Here is a 17,678-nt window from a genome sequence, read left to right as displayed (position 1 = left end):
TTGGACTAGAAGGGACCTTAAAGACCATCTATTTCCACTCTCCCTGCTGTGGGCAGGGACACCTCCCACTTGACCAGGTTGCTCAAAGCCCCATTCAACCTGGCCTTGAACACTTCCAGGAATGGGGCATCCACAGCTTCTCATTTGTGTTTCTGTTGTTTGCTGGGGTGGCCTTATGGATGTGACTGTAAATTAATGTTGCTCTTTGAATAGCCGCTATAAATTCTGTCGTTATTGTGGGAGTGGAGAATTGAATTACTGGGAGTGAGTTCTGCAAGAATGATAATTCTGTAGCTGAAGCTTCTTGTGGGAATACTGTGAAAAGACAAATGGATGTGACACGAAGAGCCTCTTCAGATGATGATTTTCCATCAGAAATTGTGGACACTGATTCTTGTGCTTGTTTTATGTTAGAGAGATACACAGAGAATTTAAGAAGGAAAAGAGAAGCTTTTAATTCCTTTTACAAGGGGTACATTAATGAAAATGTCAATGGATATAGTGAAGATTTCTTCCAAGTTTTCTCTGTAATTACCACATATTTTCAATAGATGATGTTTCAAATGAGATTCTCGGAAACAGTTTCAGCTTCATGCTTTAAAAACAAAATATTCAGCTGTCACAGAGCTCTGTCTGGTTCAATTCTTCTTGAAAGTGTAGGATTGCAGAAATCTGAAGCGACCTAATTGCCCTCTGACAGCTAGCCTAAATAAGGCCCCAGTGAAGGCAGTGAAAGTTTCACCAGTGTTCTCTGTGATGGGGACAGTATTAAGTGCTACTTTTTTAACTGTCCCAATAGATAGATTGATTAACATTTTATATGGTCTTAAATGCATAGCTGTATATTGCAAGAGCTGGGGTTGGAGGAAAATATATTTGAAAGTTTTTTTGTGTTACAAGTATTTGAAGTGGAGTTTATTAACAAAAATAACATTAGGCAAGTTCTGTTCCTGTTGAATTGTCTGTAAGCTTTATCTTTGCATGAGAAAGAGAGTATCGTGATTTTTGAATGTCCCAGGTATGCAATTTTAATTTATCAATTGAGAAACTTTTGTATTTCTTAAAAACAAAAACAAAAAGAAAACAAACAAAGAAAACCACATAGATTTCTTCAATTACACTGATTCTTTATCCATAAAGAAAATAAAATGAATAACTCTATCAGTTTTAAATGTTTTGATAATTTCTTCTCAGCAGTGACAGGAAATGTCCCAGCCCATGTCACATAAGTGCAAAATCTTCAGTTCATAATCGATCATCTGGGAAAACTGTATCAGAAACAACTAAGCAGGAAGATGGAGAAAGTACATCTCCTTGCAAGAAGACACCCCTGTTATGTGACGTGAAAGAAAAGAAGCCACCTAGGTAACTATAAGTTCCTTCCAAAGTGAGGGTTGTTTGAAGACTGTCAATCTAAAATGTAGCTTACTATACAATGCAGTGCATTTTACCCATGGAGCTCTTGGAAGGAGTGGGAGGAAGAATAAAGTTTTTCTTCTTAGAAGAAAGTAGTTGTCTTTATTAGAAACGGGGAGGAATGGAGTGTCACAATGTATTTAAGAAGTAAGTAATGCATATCAGAAAGGATAGGAAAAATACTACAAGACAGAAGAATTACTGGAAGCAATTCTTTAACTCTCAGGTTTTGGAATGTGTTTTTGACAAAGAATGACATGGGATAATATATTAGAAAATAATATTTATGGTATATGAAGGCTATTTTTGAAACTAAAAAGGTCATGCACTTCTGTGTTTGCATGGGGATATGTGAGGCAATAGGGTTCCCTATGTTTTTCATTAGTAACAGTATTGGTGCATTATTTATTGGCTATTTTCTTACAGAAATAGAAGTAAGACACCCTGGAACAAAATTGTTATTTGTTATATATTTACATTAATGACACTATCTTGTGTTCATCACATATGAACTGTAAATGCTCATAATAATAGTGTCTTCAGAGACTGGAGAGTTAGTTTTATATGGTGAATGCCTCATGGTAAAGCTGATGACCGAAACTTCACTGTTTTATTAAGACACAATTAAATGCCCTGAAGCTTCTGTATTAGCTTTTTTTTTTCTTTCTTTCTTGAACTAGTATGCACTCACCTTTATGCCAAAAAATCCTGTAGTAAGTATAAAATTAAACTTTTTTTTTGAACGTGTAGCTTTTTATGTATTTTAAAATCTGTCAACTTTTCTTTAGAATGTTCTGTCACATTATTTCAACCAAGATACTATTATTATTAAAGCTATATTGAAAAAGACCTATTAGGATCAACAAGCAGTTTTGATATATCCATATCACAAATATATATAATTCATTAGTCATACTCCAGTGAATTTAAACAGCAAAAAAAGACAGAATGACATTCCCATGTGTATTTCTGAAATGACCTGTGTTAAATAACAGTTCTTGTTCATCATTTCAATCATATTTGTAGTAAATTTACCTTTTTCTGTAAATAAACATTGGCTTCACAGAATATCTCTTAAAATTAATTGAAGAACACTTTATTTAGTCTTTCATTTTTTTAGAGGGTGTTATTTTTATGAAGCCCTAAAATAGCAGATATGTGTGCTATCTGTTCACTGCATTGAGTCATTTTCATTCAGAGAATAACAGCCTTCTGTGAACTTTGAACTGCCCAGAGGCTCTGCAGGTTGTTTAACTGTTTGAATACACTGATGACTTTTTGCATTTTATCATTTAGCTTTCCACATTCTTTATGTAGTCAGCATAGTCAGAGAGGACTTTCAATTGAATAAACTTCCTTTTTAAAAGGTATGAAAAATGATCTTCAGAAAATTAGGTATATATGAACTACTAGAGTTATAAAATATTGAGCATCTGGTTATTGCAATGCTCAGTGGATCTTTTTAGATGTGTATTCAAAGTACACATGTATAATTGAAGACATAGATATGCATACTTCTGTGCTCTTAAGCTGCTGAGCTTGTGTGGATTTAATTTTGCTTGACTTCAGTACAGTTGTGTATGTCTTCATGTTTTAGCCAATATTTTGTTTTGTAGAAGTACTTGGTTGAGAAACCAACCACATACACAACCAACCATGAGATTTATTTCATGGTAAACCTAAGTGGTGCTCAGCTTATTTCCAGTTCTATCTCCTCATCTCCTCCTTTGCTTTCCTTTTCTGTTTTTTTTGTTTTGTTTTGTTTTTGTTTTCGTTTTTTTTTTTTTGCTTGTTTGGTTTTTTTGTTTGTTTTTTTGCATTTTTTCCCACTAATAAGAGGTATTTGTGTGTGCAAATGATTATTTATACCAGAAAATATTTGTTTGCAAAATTAAGTGTGTAAAAGCCAGAGTATGTCCTCTGGAATGTTCCTGAAAATTCAAGATAGAAACGGTATGCCTACAGCATATTCACTTTTAAGTTGAAATTGAATTTCATTGTAATAGAAATTCTACTCTGGAAGTATTTATAGTTAAGGAAGATGAGTACTCAGGCTTGGGAATCAAATGCTACTACCTCATAAAAAGATTTAATTTATCCTTGTATTTAACTAATGTGATAAAATTTCTGGATGTATATCTCCGTGAAAATTGTCCTTGAGAAAATAGGAAGATAGGTATTTCCTCACAGGTTATGGAGATCTCTATTCCTTATGTTGAGTTACACTGGTCTTACTTTGACTTCTGAATTAATTGCACTACTTTGTAGCATCATTCTTTAGAAGTTTTCTGCGTTTATGGAAGTTAGGGAAAAAAAAAAATCAGTAAATAAGTAGAGGTGATATTTCTGAGAAAGATGCTGTGGAGAAGTCCATTGTGGCATAAGAAGGCCTAACTGCTACCTCTGTACTACTGGCATTGCCTGTCAAACCATTATTATGTGTGTTCTTTGTAGTTACAAAGGCTAGATTTTCTGATCTGTTGTGTTTTTTTGCACCATTTATAGTGTGTTAAATACATTTCTTTCTATGTCAGTGAACTTGCAGGTCCTACCTGATTTATTCCAAAAGCTTACTTGCATTAAGTAGGTGTAAATTTAAGTAATGGAATTAAACAGGTCTGTTTCTTCCATGGGTTTGTATTTTAAAGTTAGCTAATCTTGATGCCTAACGGGTTCTTAGCTCTAGTTGTGTGTTGTTTTGTTGTTGTTGTTTTTAATCTGTGGAATGTTGGTAAAGTTGTTCTTATTTTCTTGTTGATTACTTTTCTTGTACTTAGTAAAGCCTGAATTTATGTAATGGGCTTTCTTACGGTCTTGACTTTAAGGTCGTCCTGTCTGTCAGCTATTTTAACAAAATATTCATTATGTACTTAGTATCTCTGAGAGCTCTATTTCTGTGATGATTTTGTAAGAACTGGCTAGTGTTCTCATGTTACTGAAAAAGGAAGGAAACAAATACACACGTAATGTCAGCAAGCTCATCTAAACTTCATTTCTGTAAGAAATAACAGAAGAGTAAAAATATTTCCAGTGGGATCATTAACACCTGGATAACAATGTGTCAGTACAGCACAGGTGTTGGGTTGGAGATGAGGGTTGGTTAGAGAAAAAGAAGTTGATGTTTAAGACAGCTCCTGAGAATGGCCTGGATAACCAGTAAGGCTTTGTGGGATATGCAGCTGTATGTATGTCTTTTTCACTCTTCTCATCTTCTGCCATGAACACATCCACTGACTTCATTTGTGTATTTTCTAGCTTCAGTTATGAAGTCAAGTACGTTTATCTGATTTGCAGAATTTTAGTTTACACTACTCTTAAGCCTTAATTGCAAAACTCATGTTGGTAGGCATTAGTGTCGCCATCTGTGTAAGTCAGAAATTTGATCCTCCCCTTTTATATTTTATGATGATACAATGTCCCTTGTGTGGGTATCCTGGTGTGTTAATGATCTAGCATTGTTAGCAAGCAATTTCATCATGCTTAGTGATTTTTATTATTTATAAATAAAAATGAATGTCTGTTTTCCTCAGTGGAGTACTACAGACAAAGGACTCCATTAAGAACAAAGAGTGTGAGGAAGAGGAGACAGAAAACAAGCTGCTCATTTCAAATGAAATTAAAGGTAACCTGGCAGTACTTCTGATATTTACACTTGATATAAAAATCTGCAGAACTGAAGTGTGGCAATCCTTGTAATTCTTCATGAAACTGCATTACAACTTAGTTTACATATTTGCTATTTGTGTCCAAAAGTTTTTTGACAACAGCACTTTCAATGCTGTGTTTATCTTGTAATCAACAGAGGGTTTGCTAAGAACACTATTGAAGTTGTAAAGCTGAGTGCAAACAGAATGCTGGTATAAAATGTTTCCTTTCACTGACTTTTACAAATAGATAATTAAATCAGTCAGTGTTTTAAAGTTGCTATGTTCATTTATTGCTTAAAAAATGTATTGGAAGAAAGTTGAAGATGCAAAGCTCCGCATTTACATATTAGCTCCAATGCAATGTTAAAGTGACCGATTCAGCTCCATCTCAGTTTTTGGTGCACTCTGATTGTTTTGAGCCTCACATATCCAGAATGGGCACTTTTCATATGAATTAGAGAGGGAAGACTAAGATTTTTACTTCATTGAAAAACTGGAAATGGTCCAGTGAAGGGCCACCAAGATTATTAGGTGGTTGAAGGACTTGACATATAAAGAAATGTTGAAGGAATTGGCTTGTTCAGTCAGAGTCTTCCAGTAACTAAAAGGTATTACAGAGAAGATAAATTAACCCTCTGCTTCAGGATACGCAGTGGTGGGGTAAAGAGGCAATGGGCATGAGTTGCTTCAGGGGAAGTTCTGTCTGGATATAAGGAAGAAATTTTCCACCATGAGAACAACTGGAATAGGCTGCCCAGAAAAGAGGTGGAATCTCTTTTGCTGGAAATATTTAGGACTTGGCTTGACAAGACCCTGGATAACCTAGTCTAATGCTTTGTTATCAACAGAACATTCCATCATAGGGTCTCCAGAGGTCCCTATGCTAGAATGTAGAAATGTCCACAGACCAGACATATTTTTTGATTCTGTAAGGTTTCATTTACCACTGTGTCAGAACTCTTGGCTGTACAGATCCAGCTGGACAGATTGAGGTGGCTGTACATTACTCATTTTTATCCTCATCAGAAAGAACGGAGTACAAAACCAGAACATTACAGTTTTACGCTTATTTGTTGTGAGTGAGACTTAGTAGGCTATTTAGTTCCTGAACTGAAATGGCATATTGTTTCAGAGCAGCTTTTGCTGCAGTAATAATGTCAACTCATACAAGTTCAATGAGAAGCTATATGCTCTTCATTTGGTATTTTAATTCCATAACTTTTTAGATTTTTTTTTCAGCAGTTTGTTGTGCAACACAAAATTTGTAAGGCCTTTGTCCAGAAATCTTAATTAAGACTTGAGTAACTGTGGTTCTTTAAGGGCTACATTTCTTACCTTTTAAGTGAGCTCATCCTCATAAAAACCTGAAAATTATTCTAGACTAGCTGAGCATCACATAAGAATAAAACTTATGGCAGTGTTTGATTTTTAATTATTAACCTCTGATACATTTCTTTTACCTTAAAAGTTTGTTTGTCTGGCAGCACTTTTCAAATGGATCTAAGAGGCACTCTGAAGAGTGTGTGAAATATGAAAGATTCTGTCTAGAGGTGTAAAAATCCAAGTTGTTACAGTGTTTTGAAACATGATGTAGTGCACAATTCTGGAGAAAATGAAGAATTAAAAGAAGACTTTCTAAAGCAGATGAAAAAGTTTTTGGTCATTTGAAGTACTTTGCTTCAGCAGAATAGAAACATACTGTTCTGATGTTGCATTATATAATGCAGTAACAAAAAAAAAATCTGAATGTTTTAAATTGTATGCAATTCTTTATGTATTCTAAGAAAAATGGTCTGATTTTATGAAGCATTTTGATTTTGGCAGCATTGACTATTTGAGTAATTTCACTCTGCTTACTACTTAGTATGCATTTCTGTGGAGGGTCCTACATGACTAGATTTGTAAAACTAGAACAATTTCTTGTATTATTGTTTAACAACGTGATTCTTTACTTTCTGAACACATAATTTTGTGGCATTATTGGTGTAAATGTGCTGTAATACTTAATCTTTAGATTCTTTAGAAGAAATAAATCAGTGAGCACTTGCTATCATAGTCACAGAAAGCCCAAGCTAAAGGGACTTCAACAGTACAGATGTGTGTGGACTGTGACTACTGGCATCTGCGCTTGTTGCCATAATTTTTCTACATGTCACTTACATTATTATTCTTCAGCCTATTTTTGCCATCTTCACTTGACCAGATCTCTACTAATACTTTATAAAATGTGTACTATTCTTTCGTCCTTTTTTTTTTTTTTTTTTTTTTTTTTGGAAAAGGATTATTTGGAGCTAAAGAGCACCACTGAAATCAGAGCCCCTTTATACTAATTTGTATTCGTGGATACAATTCTTGTGTTTAAAACACTGATATAGACTTGGAGCTAGAACATGCATGAACAGTGTTAGGGGTCTCTCATAAATGCAAAAAAAGCAGTTGCCACTTAGCTTCTTGGAAATTTTAGGTTATTTTATTGGAAGGGAACAAACTAAGAAGATAAAGATGAAGTAAGGAAGACATTTCAGAGAGAAAGGTAACAAGGCCCTCTTAAGAATGAAGAAGGTAGGGGCAGGTGGATTGATGCCAAGCAGAATGTCATCAGAGAAGATCAGTGGTCAGGATTAAAAGTGTTTCTAATATCTTGCTGGCAAGCAGATTTTGTTTCTTCACTTACCCAATGCAAGGAATCCTCTACAGGTGAAACTGGTTAACACACGGTGCACTCCAAGATCCTGTTCTCCTAAATCTCCAAATTGGGACCTCACACTGGGACTTTATTTCGAGTACATCATGTCTTTTATCTGTCCCACAAACTCGACTTTCCTCTTCCTGGAAAGCAGGGCTTACAAAACAAGGAAGATCAGAGCACGAAGTGCGTAGAGCTTTTAGATGAAGAAACTCAGAAGTCTGGTTTTAAACACAGGAATTGTAGCCAAAATACTGTCTCTGCAGTGTCTTGAACAAGAAGTTACCCCAGCTAAGCCTCAACTTCTTTTTGCCAGCAATGTGACTATACCCACTGCAGGGTTGAAGGATTTTTTTTTTCCTACATCTAGTTGATAGATTGGCACTTTTCATGCTCCTCTTTTGCAGTGCAACTTATGTGTGAGGGAGATAAGACACAGGCTGATAAGCAGAGGCATTTTTTGCCCACATCCTGAAAGGCATTAGGTACAGAATTCTTTTTAATTTCACTAACCAGAGCTTTTGAGTGAGTAAACCTTGTATTCCATCAATTCCATTATGCAGTGTCACATCAGTGAACTTATTTTCTGCTAATGTCATTCATAACTCATTGAACTGTGTTTGCTGTAGTTTCTTTAAAAAAAAAAAAAAAACAAAAACAAACAACAACTGTATAGCATGGGACAGATGAACAATAGAGGATTTTTATCTGGCATTATTAGGATATGACACTGCTGTAAACTACAGAAAATAAGGTACATATGGGATAGATAGGTAACCTTAACTGACATTACTACCACTCACTACATCTGAACCTATACGTTCTTACGTATACATAAATATTTGCAATTTGATTGGAATATTCTTGGCACAGTATTGTTGTCTGTTACTTATTTTACCATAATAATGTATTACATGCTTGCCAAATGAAAAGCAAAATAAAAAAATACCCTAATATAATTTTATTCTCAACTCTTAAGATACTTTTTTAGAAAGAAAAAAATATACTGAGCTAGGAATAGGGAAATGATTCAAGGAGCAATGAGAAACATATTGCTGGGTAAAACAAGCTTCCCATTCAATATGTTTGCTGCCTTGCGAGACTATTTTGTTGTCACTGAGATTTTTAGAAATAATCTCTAAGTGTAGACAGACGTTTAAGGATATCACTTCCAGGAGTAAGTATATGATGTTAGAAAAAAATGAAGACTGCAAAAATATAATGAGTGGACTGACAATACTGACTAAATGGTTTAAAAGTAAACTTTGGAATAATGGATATAAAGTGAGGGTAGGTCTTGAAAATAACCAGAATTAAGTTGGAGGAGCAGAAGAACACAAAAGAAGGGGAGTTGCTGGGTTTGATAAGAACTATAGTGCAGTGTTTTGGAGAGACCAGTGGAAGAGACTGGGAGGAGCTTGGAAATCACCTTCAGTAAGGTCTGAATTGAGATGATGCTGAGGTTATAGGTTGAGGTTTCCAACATGATAGTGGTGGGAAATATTTGAGGGAAGGAGGAAGAGGGAGTGAGAATTAAAAGCAGTTATAAGGAGTTTGGTAGAATGGGATCATTGAAGCAAGGTTGAGGGAAAAGGTGAGCACAAAAATTGCATGCATCAGGGAGAGCAGAGGAGAAATATTAGGTTAATGTAGTGAAAGGAAAGGGCAGGTCCAGCTGAGGGAGAATTACTTCTCTCTCTCCTCCCCCTTCCCGCCCCCTGCCCCCCCCCCCCCCCCCTTCTTTTTTCTCTTGGGAGAATCTGCAAGATTGTCTAGAGAGAAGAGGATAAGGGAGTTTTAAGAAGTGAAAAAGGCATGCTGCAGTCTGAGTATGTGAGCTTAAAATGTAGTTTGGTTAAGATCAGAAAATGACAACTGATGTGGAAGAGACCAAATTCGTAGTGAAAAAAGTTGGATTTGTTGCAGCATTTCTGCAGAGACATTTCTTATCTTTACAAGTAGGAGCAATGGCAGCAGGTGTGCAGATGCTGGAATTAGAAGGTTGGAGTTAGTTTCAGTTTGTTTTTCCAGCAAATAATACCCTACATAGTGTAGTAGCAGGGTACTTTCCAAGTTAGTACCTGCTATGTCTGCAGAGCTAATGTTTTTACTAATATAGCATCTCTTTCTCTTCCTCTGCCCTCTCCCAACCCAAAAGAAACTGTTCTCAAAGCAGTTTTACTCCTGTACCTGAGTCTACCATAGCAGTTTGTTAGGTCAATACAGCTATTGCTGCTTCTACATTAATTAGCGAGTAATATGACCCAGTAGAAGCAGATTTATAAAATGAATCATGGTAGTGAAGATATAGTATGTACAGTAGCCCAGTTTCAGGTGGATTATTTCTTGGGCTTTACTCCTCTCGTGCACTACCTGCCCATTAGTGACTGGAGCGCACTATAGGTGTGCTCCTAGAACTTAACCTTCTAGTTTAGTTTCATCCAAAATAAATTGATCCTGTTTCATGCTGTGAGTCAAGGTGAGGTAAGTAGAGATGAGGAGTTTTACTTCAAATACACGGTCCTAACCTGAACTAAAACACTAACGTAATCACTTCCTGTGTTGGCCACATTATATATTCCAAACATGTCCCACTGTGATGGCAGAAATCTTTAATAGGAATTTGTGCCCTAGTTGTTGGGCACAAATGTATGAAAACTAGAACGGTAAGAACGGAGAGATCTATGAATAATAGCAACTTCCCCAACATTGAAAATAGAATGGAGCTTTAATAGAAGTGAACAATCCAAACAAGAATAGCATAGAGATTTGTGAGGGACTGTATATTAGATATAGATTCTTTGACTGTTTCATTCAGAAATGAATTCCAGAGGTTGTCCACAGTTTTACTCTGCAACTGGGAGGCATTCAGGCCTGAGCTCATAGCAGGCTTGTTGCTTTTGCATTTGCAATGGCTCTAAATGAATATAGATGTCATATGCAGTTTGACATCATTCAAGGCATGACTCTTCACTCTCCTCCTACACACATCTGCAACTACTGCTGCTCTCCAAACAGCAGCAGCAACAGCAGCATGTGGCTGAAGCCACCCTCCCACCTGTACGTTAGCTTTGAGGCAGGTGGAGTGGGAGCCTCCTTCCTTCCATAATGGATGAGTGAGTTAAAAAAAGGAAATGACCTTGCAAAAAATAAAAAGGGAAAAAAAAAAAAAAAAAAAAGGCATCATGAAGGAGTTAAATGTTATTTTCCAAATAAAACATTCAGTTAAAGTGGGAGCAGGGAATTTGCAGACATTTGTGTTTTTTTCTCAGAAGAACTGAAAAACATTTTGTTGTGGATGAGGCATAAATGTTGTGTGGGCTGGAACTGTTCAACTGATTCACTTGGAATTTTATAGCAGTGCCGTGCTGGTTTTTATGAAGTTTTACAGCTCAACCCTGGCATTAAGCTAGTTCTTGTAGTACTGTATAACTGTTAAAAGTGGGTGTTAATTATTGTATCAAAATATTTAAAATTATGTGACCTATGGTGTGATATGCCAACAGTTGTTTTAGCATAGCATTGTGTTATGTTAAAGGAGTTTTTTTCCCTGCAAGAGTAGTTACATTTATACAGAGCCAATCTAATCACAGTCATACTAGTGGAAGAATACTCATCGTACTCTAATTCTGGTGTAAGCAAAATTGTACAGTTTTTGTAGGGAGGCCCATGTATATTAATAGAAATGAATGTGATTTACTGTGACTGATCTCATCACCAACTGAGGGATTTAATGCTTATTTATTACTTTCTGTTGAAGATACTGAAGAACCCACCACCCAGAAGCTTCTTTCTCAACCCGTTGTTGTGTCTTCAAAACTGCAAATCCCTGGCCTACCCTTGCGCTGGGAACAGCACAGCAAGCTCCTTCCAAGTGTAGCTGGGATCCCAGCCAGTAAAGTTTCTAAGTGGAGTACAGATGAGGTAGGTTTTCCCTGTATCTTTTGTCTCACTGCCAACACCCTCGACTTCTTGGTTTATTCAGAGCTATAGATTAACTCCATAAATTACTGATAATGCGTTAGTACTCAGAAGATTAGAGACAGCCAGACCTAATGTAACAGGTCCTCAAAATGCTCATTCAGCTGCCATTAAGCCCTAAAAGCAGTAAGTATTCACTCATACATGTATACAGGTATACTCATATACTCATACAGGTATAGGCATGATACAGATGCACAAATAAATGTATATGTATATATAAATATTCACTGGGGTTAAAGAGGAAAAGAGCAATACTAAGTGTGTGGCCCAGCATGTGCACAAGGTCCACACTAATGACATCTAGCACCCTCACAAACATTTTGTGGGAACGGTCTAGGGGTCATGGACCAAGAACTATTCCTTATACTTAGTTTAGATTTAGCATGCTGTTATGGAGGGTGAGAGTGTAGTCTGTATACGAATAGTATGGTTATGGTCAAACTATGATATTTAATTTCAAAACCAAACGCCCATCACTGATCAGGTGTATAGTAATGCTTGGACAGAGAGGATCTAGTCCCTGCTTTACTTTTAGAAGTGACTATGACTAAGGCACTTTTCTGTGGATGGAACAGTTGGATCTCCTCTACTCAGAAGAAAAAAGGGAAATTTGAGAAAAGATTTGCTAGTCCCTCTGCTGCAAAGAATAAAAGGAGAGGAAGGAAGCAGACATTTTTGTTTGTGCAAAGGGATTCACCAAGAGAGGATTCATGATTCTGGATGTGCATAGGTAGAGTAACCTGACTGACTGTGAGGGAGTAGCCATTAATCTCATCCTTACACACCCAGCTGCATGACTCTGTACACTGACAGAATGTGAAGTATCTAATTAGAGGATGCAAAAGCAGCTAGAAACCTTTACTTCAATGTTTGTCAACCTTTAAGATTACTTTGAGAAGACCCCAGTCTTACTAAATCTGTAATTGTATTCTTCGGTGGCAGGTCTCTGAATTTATACGGAGTTTACCAGGCTGTGAGGAACATGGCAAGGTGTTTAAAGATGAGGTGGGTGAATTTTATTTCAAAAAATCACAGTACAGAGCTTAATGGAAAGATTAATTTTATTTTGTCACTAAAAGCACATGTAAACTATTTGGATGAAGTGTATGTTTGAAGTCAGAAGTACATATATGGGAGATTAGGTCATTTTGCAGCTCATGGAGTAGGAAGTAAAGGGCTTCTTGGCACAATAGGTGTTTATAATCTTTATTGACCCTTGCTTTTCCTGTCAGAGGTTTGTTATTCTGTAACTGCTTAGTTCCAAGAAGGTTATTTGATCACAAAGTGCCAGAGTGAATAGTTCAGGTGCTTATCTCAGCCAGACCACCTGAATGGGCAGAGTATGATACTGTAATATCCCAAGTGAGCCGTACAGTCAAGTGAAGAATAATTGTATCACTTCTTAAACTTCAAAACATAAATGCACCTTCTGAGGCAAATGTATACAGATGGCCCTGCTCATCCTCTCCATCGTTAGAAGTTTTCAGGGTGTAGATTTTACTGTTACAGTTACATGGGAAATGAGTGATGCATGGCATCTCTAGGCATTTTGCACTTGCTTAGACTTTAGGCATTTTACAGTTGTAGCAGGTATGCAGGCTTAGCTCATCCTCTGTGTCACTTAGGATGTCTCTCCAATTAATTTAAAGATCAATAATAGCCGGCACGCTGCTGATTGAGCCAGCAGATGAGAAGTGCCACAGAAATGGATGCATGCTAAACACTTTCATTCTCAGAGGTGTAAGAAAATACATGCCCTCTTTAAGATTCAGATGCTAAAGATTTGTCCGTGAGTAATAAATTAAATCTCTCCAGGAGCATTCCCTGCCAGTGAGACCAACCAGCATGGACTGGCTGGCATCCATATGGTTTACAGGGCAGTCATACTGCATGCACCTACTAACTCTAGCTCTCACAAAAGGGACTGAAAGAAGTTCATTCTGGAATACCCTTTCAAGCTTGTGTGGTGGTTTTACCGTGCTAGGCAGTTGAACACCACAACCGCTCTCTCACTCCCCCTCCTCAGATGAGGAGGGGAAGAAGTAAAGGAAAGAACAACTCACGGGTTGAGATAAGGATGATTTAATTAAAGAGGGGAAAAAATATATATATATAATTAATTAAGGAAATATTATTATTAATTAAACAATTCAACTAAAGGGAAAAAAGGGAAAGGGGAAAAGGGAGGGGGAAAGGGAAAAACTAAACAAAACAAGTAAAGGCTATGTGGAAATGCAGAGGAAAGAAATTACTCCCTACTTCCCACAAATGAGTGATGCTTGACCACGTCCTTGAAGCAGGGCCTCAACGCACGTAGCCGGTGTTCGGGAGGAGGACAGACGTTTTCTCAACGAGAGCCCACCCCTCCCCTCTTCTTCCTTTTTCCACCTTTTATTGCTGAGTGTGACATCATATGGTATGGAATATCCCTTTGGTTGGTTTAGGTCAGCTGCCCTGCTGATGTTTCTTTCTCACTTTTTGCTCACCCCCTAGGAGGGTCAGAGAGAGTCCTGATGCTGTGCCAGCACTTCTCAGCAGCAGACACAACACTGGTGTGATACCACTGCTGTTCTAGCTACAAGTGCAGAGCACAGCACTGTATGGGCTGCTGCAGGGGAAGTTAACATCCCAGCCAGACCCAGTACAGCTTGCAACTGAAGGTCTTTCAATAGGTGGAAGGTGTTGGTTCAAACTTCTGCTTTGGAAATGAACCCTCATCCTGCTTCTATGAAGATGCTGCAAAAAGCTGGGCACCCCCACATTGCCACAGTTCTGTTTTTGAGCCCACCCAGTTGGGCTCTGTGCAGAACGTGAATCACCAGCAATAGTTGTAACTACGTGGTGCTGGTCTCACTGCAGTTTCTCAGCTTGCAATGCTGCCGTGTATGCTGTGGTGTACCTTGCACTTTGTCTTAGCAGCATGCTTGATTTGGAAAGCTCATTCTGTTTTTTCAGGAAATTAATTGCACTAGTCCTATCTCAAATTAGTATCTCTAAGTCTAAGCAGTGCTCCTAATTTAACCATAGTTGGCTTTTAGGCCTAGCTGTTCTTTCTTATGTTACACTGAAAAGTTGCTACAGATACCAAAATGACCCAAAGTTTGCAAAAGGAAGCGTTTGCACCAGTGAAGCCCAGGGAAGTGAGGGCCTTGCCTCATGTTCAGATTTAGCACCCCTGGTGACAGAATGATTTGCTTACAGAGAATGTTTGTAATGTTTATTAAAATAGCAATACTACTAAACTAGGAGGAAAAAATAAGTGTTGTATTTGTACCAGAAGCAGATTTACCTACTCTAGCCCACATTAAAATCTAGGACCAAATTCATCTTAATATGCTATTGAATGAACAGAGAAGAGCGGCCTGAAGAGGATTCCAGTTCTTTAGCTGGGAGTAAAATCCAGAAGCTTTCCTATGAGGGCTTGCATACAAGGAGCAGCTAAGATGGCAAAAACAGTTACTGTGCTACAGTACTGCTGAATTTCACCTCGTTTACCTATTTTACTTTTCAGTAGCTTTTACTTTATACTGTCAGTATGAAAATAAAAACAGGTTGGCTAAAAATTAGCCAGAGTTATTTTCAGGCAGAAAGAGGGTCATCATCCTGTTCCTTTTGACTAGCTAATCTGTCTAAGAAGTTTATAGCAAAGCTATCCTGAAGTTTGAAAGCCTTTGTATTCAGCCATTCCTTTACGATGTCTGGGAAATTTCTTTTCATGTTTTCTGAAACATCTATACTGCCACACTGTCAGACCTATTAATAGCTTTTTGTGTTTTTCTTTTAAAGCAAATTGATGGAGAAGCATTTCTGCTAATGACCCAATCAGACATTGTCAAAATAATGAGCATTAAACTGGGACCAGCCCTAAAAATCTTTAATTCCATTCTGATGTTCAAAGCTGCAGAGAAAAACTCACACAATGAACTTTGAAGATAATGGAAAATGTGTACAAGCCAGCTTTCTCCACTGGAGCTCATGTTTTATTCAAAGCACAAAGACTCACTAGAATTGTTGAGTAAGGACTCTCAGAAAGGAAGCAAAGTATGCTCAGCACTGGTGGACTATTTATATTCTCCTAGAGCCAGTACACATCTGAATCCTTCTGGGAAGTGCTCAAGCTTTTAAGAAGGTACTGTGTAACAACTGAGTCAGCTAGTCGTATTTACCAAACTAATGGCGCTAATTCTCCATGGATGGTTAGGATCCTTAACTCTCTCTGGACATCAAGAAAACCTTCATTGATTATTTATGCTGTATTATATAAGGGAACGTTAATATTTTCTAAGAATCCTTGAATTCTACTTCATGTACCCATTTTACTTTTCAGTAGCATTTACTCCGTACTATCAAAATAAAAAATGATTAGCCAAAAATTAGGCTACAGGTAGCCAGATGAGACTGTTATGGCTAATAAGATTTGTGCCATAGTTTAAAAATGAAACAGTTAATGTTACATATGTGGCACTTTATGCTACAGCATATGACTTTGCAGATTATAAAACTGTCTGTTTGCTTGTTACAAAACAAAACAAACCTTGTTGGGGTTGAAATTATAATGCTTTTTTGATAACTGAATGTTTTTACTTTTGCACGATTACAAAAATGTTATGTGAGTTTTTCCACCAGCATCTTTAATGTATTTTACCAAAAGATCAGTATAGAGAAGGCTGCAACTGAAAAATAAAGTTTGACTTCATAGAAGACTTTCATTTATGCTGCACAACAGAGCCCCAGCCTTTTACATGGGAGCGTGCTCCAGTCCTTCAGCACATGAAGGAAAATAAATGTATTTTGAGGTAATACTATTATCAAAAAAAAAAAAAAAAAAAAAAAAAAAACTTATTTATTTGTGTCTGCACATGCTAGTCTCCAGTATACTTACCACAACAGTGGAGAAAAACAGTGTGCTAAGCTAGGACTGCTACTCCTTTATATTCAACATAGGATTGTTTTCACAATTGGTGGGAAAATTACTTAACCCACCAATTTCTAGTTCAAAAGTCTGATTTAAAAGTGAGTGAGGCATAGGGAGAAAGCCAAAGCATGGAGGAAAAGGCTACTTAAACACATATGGTGCATAGGCATGAACTAGGTAAAAGGCATGGATTTCAGCAGGTCATTAGCAAGGCTGCAGATTCCACTAGCAGGTACTTAAGTGAGGCAACGGTCTTTCTTGGAGGATTATTATAACAATTTGTCAGGGAAAGTTGTTGCACATGGTATATATACGTAAGATGTAAGCCGGATGCACTTTAAATTGAGGAAAGCCTAGTTACCAGTATATTGAGGACTGTACCAGAAGTTTGCTTTTGCAAGGAGAGAGAGAGAAGAATTGGATCAAGCTTTTGGCAGCCCTCTCCTTAGCGCTGAGGTGGGCAGTTGCTCAGTCTGTAGAGTTATGAACAAACATTTTTTCTGTTGCACAGAACTTGGATAATTTTAAATCTTCACACAGATTTTGCTAGGCTGTTCTTTGGCTGAAGTTCCTCAAGATTTCAAGAACTCTTTGTGCCCCTTCCAGATCACATTTGGGGACTGGTACCTGCCATAATGTGAGGTAAAACAGGGTCAGTATGAAGTAAGTTGCATTGCTCTGTTAATTTCCTTCCATAGCATTGCATAAATAATATTTTTACATTTTGTTCAATATTTGTACAGTCAAATTGCACTCATTGTACTACAATAAATAAAACCTGAATTGGAGCCGTCTGTTACATTTGTGCGTGCCCATGATTCTCAGATGAACCCAAGTGTTCCAGAGGGTGATATGGAGTAGTTCTGCATTGTATCTCAGTGTGGCCATGAGTTTGAAAGCTCAACTGCTGCTGTCTGACCTTGCCCCAAACCCAGTGTCACCTGAGATTCATGGACCTGACCTGGGTTTTGTCACTGCCAACAGCTGAGGTTGCCTATGCAGAATAGTAAAATGCCAAATTGTTATGTTT

The 17,678-nt window shown here is 37.3% G+C and overlaps 1 protein-coding gene across 11 annotated transcripts in view; it reads left to right on the top strand.

The window, feature by feature from the left end:
• L3MBTL3 (L3MBTL histone methyl-lysine binding protein 3) overlaps positions 1–17,445 on the top strand; it is an 87,619-nt gene extending 70,174 nt beyond the window's left edge. For 9 of the 11 annotated variants that reach the window (XM_035322156.1, XM_035322145.1, XM_035322151.1 and 6 more), the window contains 5 exons: positions 1,195–1,365; positions 4,947–5,038; positions 11,510–11,673; positions 12,676–12,738; positions 15,520–17,445. In XM_035322156.1, the coding sequence (XP_035178047.1) occupies positions 1,195–1,365; positions 4,947–5,038; positions 11,510–11,673; positions 12,676–12,738; positions 15,520–15,663 (634 nt within the window). In that variant the 3' untranslated portion in view covers positions 15,664–17,445. The remainder of the gene's footprint in view (positions 1–1,194; positions 1,366–4,946; positions 5,039–11,509; positions 11,674–12,675; positions 12,739–15,519) is intronic. The other 2 variants (XM_035322146.1, XM_035322147.1) reach the window with 2 other exon arrangements.
• Positions 17,446–17,678: the final 233 nt, after the last annotated feature.

Source organism: Oxyura jamaicensis, chromosome 3 (genome assembly GCF_011077185.1).
Source record: "Oxyura jamaicensis isolate SHBP4307 breed ruddy duck chromosome 3, BPBGC_Ojam_1.0, whole genome shotgun sequence".
Lineage (NCBI taxonomy): Eukaryota > Metazoa > Chordata > Aves > Anseriformes > Anatidae > Oxyura > Oxyura jamaicensis.
The sequence above is the reverse complement of the archived record's forward strand: the minus strand, read 5'-3'. Positions and strand labels throughout refer to the sequence as shown.